Consider the following 3,080-nt stretch of genomic DNA (forward strand, 5'->3'; position numbering starts at 1 on the left):
AAGCAATGTAGTTTTTTCGGGCTGCTAACTCCTCCTGCAACAAATTCTGGTTTAGCGGGTCTGTTGTATTCTACTTTGAATCTGATTTAGCAGGTATTTGGCCTTCTCATTCGCCATCTGTATATCCGAGAAAGCTCGTTTGTTCAGCTCCCTTAGTACCCCTTTCAATCTCTTGAGTTTAGTCAGTACTTGATACATTTTATGCCCCTAAGTTTGTTGATTCCAGGAGGTTGCTACTGCTGTGCTGAAGTCCGGATGAGTGCTCCACATTTTGAAATATCGAAATGGTTTCTTACCACTAGGAGCCATATCATAGAATGTCATGACAGCTGGTGTGTGATCCATCATCTCTTCATTTATAAAATTCACCTCAGCATTAGGAAACATATCCATCCAACTCAGATTGGCCATGGCCCTATCAATTTTCGAAAAAATTCTATCATCTCCTTGTTGCTTATTGCTCCAAGTATAAAAGTTGCCACAAGATTTGACATCCTCAAGAAAGCAATTGGAAACACAATCAATAAAGTCCTGAGAGGGACGATATTTAACTCTATTCCCAATTCTTTCTTCCTTGGCAAGGATATCATTACAATCTCCCATGACTAACCAAGGGTCATTTTGAGCAACCTGCCTTAACTCTGTCCACAGATCTTTCCTTCCCGGTTCATCATTATAGGCATACACAACACTTAAAACAAACTTATAGATTCCATCAGTTGTTTCAACCCCCAAATGCATTAATTGACTTGAACACTTAATAATACTTACATTATAACTATTTGGATTCCACGCGATAACAATTCTACCCCCTTTGTGCCATGATATGTTTGAAGTGAAGCACCAACCTTGAAAAACATTTAAGTACAAGTCTCCTAACCTAAGAGACTTAACTCTCGTCTCGAGGAGACCAACCAAACCAACCTTATTCTTATTAATAAACTGCCGAACCATGTGTTGCTTGTGCTAGTTGTTGATTCCCCGGACGTTCCACACTAAAATTCTATCCATTGGATAGAGGAGGCTCTCCCCCTCCTCCAGTATTAGCCAATTTCTTCAACCCCGATCCTTCAATCACATTCCTGTTCTCAATAATGGCCTCCATATCTGTCTCCTCTAGAATCTTATAAGCATTCCGTGTTACTATCATAGCAGGTTGTTTAGACTCCTTTGGTTTCCAGCCTTTCTGAACCATCTGAAAGCCATCCGAGTCAGCAGCCTGCATCTTATTTGTCCCTGGTACCTCCTCAGGCTTTTTCTTAACAACCCATTCTTGCTTGCCTCCTGCTTCTTTCCTACACTCACTTGTTTGATGCCCCATTCCCTTGCACTGCTCATAAAGGACTGGTTTCCACTCATATTTAACTCCAACCGAAGTGTTGAAACCATGTTCATCTTCGAACTCAATGAGGTCAGGTAATTCATGATGTATCGAGACTTCAAGAAGAACTCTTGGATACATTAGCTTCCCTCTCTCTTTGGTGATTGAGTCTAACATAAGTGGTTTTCCCAATTGACCAATAATCTTGAAATATGACCTCTCACCCCAATATTTCAATTCCAAATTTTCCAGCTGCACCCAGATTGGAATCACAGTGAGATTTTCTTTTTTAAAATTCCCATATGAATTCCACGGTTTCATGACTACAGGGCGGTTGTTGAAAAAAATATACCCTCCATTTAGAACGTTATCCCTGTCTTCAATAGTGTGAAATCGAATCAAAAACACTCCATATGAAATCATTCCTACCTTATCAATCCTATCTTTCCACTCTTCTTACAAATCAATCAATCACAGACAGAGGAGGGTTAGCTCCTAGAACATAGCAAACAATTGTTGAATTCCAGAAATTAACCTCCTCTTCAATGTCCTCATCAGTTATCTTCACCTTCTCCTTCTCCACGTTTTTAAAAGAGCTATCCAAATTTCTTTGAATGTTACCAGATCGCAGAATTGGAGGGATGGGGGTTTTACCTCGTGAGATGCTACTGTTACATTGAGCATTGGCCTCCATGAAAGTGGAAAAGTCTGCCCTGATTTCTTCTTGCCTCTGGATTGAGCGAAGTGACGATTTAGGAGATAGAGGAGCCTGAAACAAATCTGCATCTAGTTCATGACCGTCCCCTTCATCGACACTCTCCTCATTCGTGAAATGAATCGGTTCGATGCCAAGAACCTCATCCATCGATTTGGTTTTTTTGACATCAGCAGTAGATACAAGACCCTTCTTTCGAACCTTCTTCGTCTTCATAGCTGTTGGTTGCCTCCCTTGAACCTTCGATCTCGTTTTTTCCATGGCGCCAGCTGAGGTAGCTGCGAGAACCAGGAGCTAGAGAGAAAACCTTTAGAATCTTATTTTTTATATAAGAGAAGCAACTATGATTTTTACTAATGTTAAGATAGGTTACCATCCATGAGCAAAACGCTAATGGAGTTTAGGTCCCATCCCTCAAAATTCATGCTTTAATCTTGTATGAAGATTAAGCAATTTGTTAACCTCACACTTTTGATTCCAAACGAATCATGCTAGCCAAATATATAGTGTTTACTTTGTGACCACTTTTCTCCTTAAGTAATTAAGCTTTGAAAATTCAATCATAAAATATTAGTTTTCACACAACTCAAATTATCAATAATTTCGATATCAAGCATATCAAAATTAAATATTAATTTAGACACCAAACATGTCTAAATTACACATTATAAAAGACACCAAGCATGTCTCAAATATACACATTTTTAGTTTTAGACACCAAACATGTCTAAACTTCTCATATTGGAGTATGCACCCCTACCATTTTAGATTTTATTTCCTTCTTGAAATTATTACCACCAAATTTTGACACCAAATATATCTAAATTTTCATATGCACATAGCAAAATATAAATTTAAAATATTAAATTCAAAACCACATCTATATAATCAATAATTTCTCAATAAATTTGATAAACTAAAATCTCACCCCCCACATTTTACCATAAAGTGAAAATACCATATCACTTTAAAATAAAACCCCTTTACTTTATTTTGTTCTCTACACATTATCTTTTAAAATAATATGCACTCAAAATTATCATT

At 37.6% G+C, this 3,080-nt stretch overlaps 1 protein-coding gene across 1 annotated transcript; it reads right to left on the minus strand.

Moving 5' to 3' along the window:
- Positions 1-207: 207 nt before the first annotated feature.
- On the minus strand, positions 208-741 carry LOC115704001 (uncharacterized). Its single transcript, XM_030631225.2, has one exon. It carries the CDS (start codon positions 739-741, stop codon positions 208-210), a length of 534 nt encoding a protein of 177 aa, XP_030487085.2.
- Positions 742-3,080: the final 2,339 nt, after the last annotated feature.

Source organism: Cannabis sativa, chromosome 1, assembly GCF_029168945.1.
Source record: "Cannabis sativa cultivar Pink pepper isolate KNU-18-1 chromosome 1, ASM2916894v1, whole genome shotgun sequence".
In the NCBI taxonomy this organism is placed as follows: Eukaryota; Viridiplantae; Streptophyta; class Magnoliopsida; order Rosales; family Cannabaceae; genus Cannabis; species Cannabis sativa.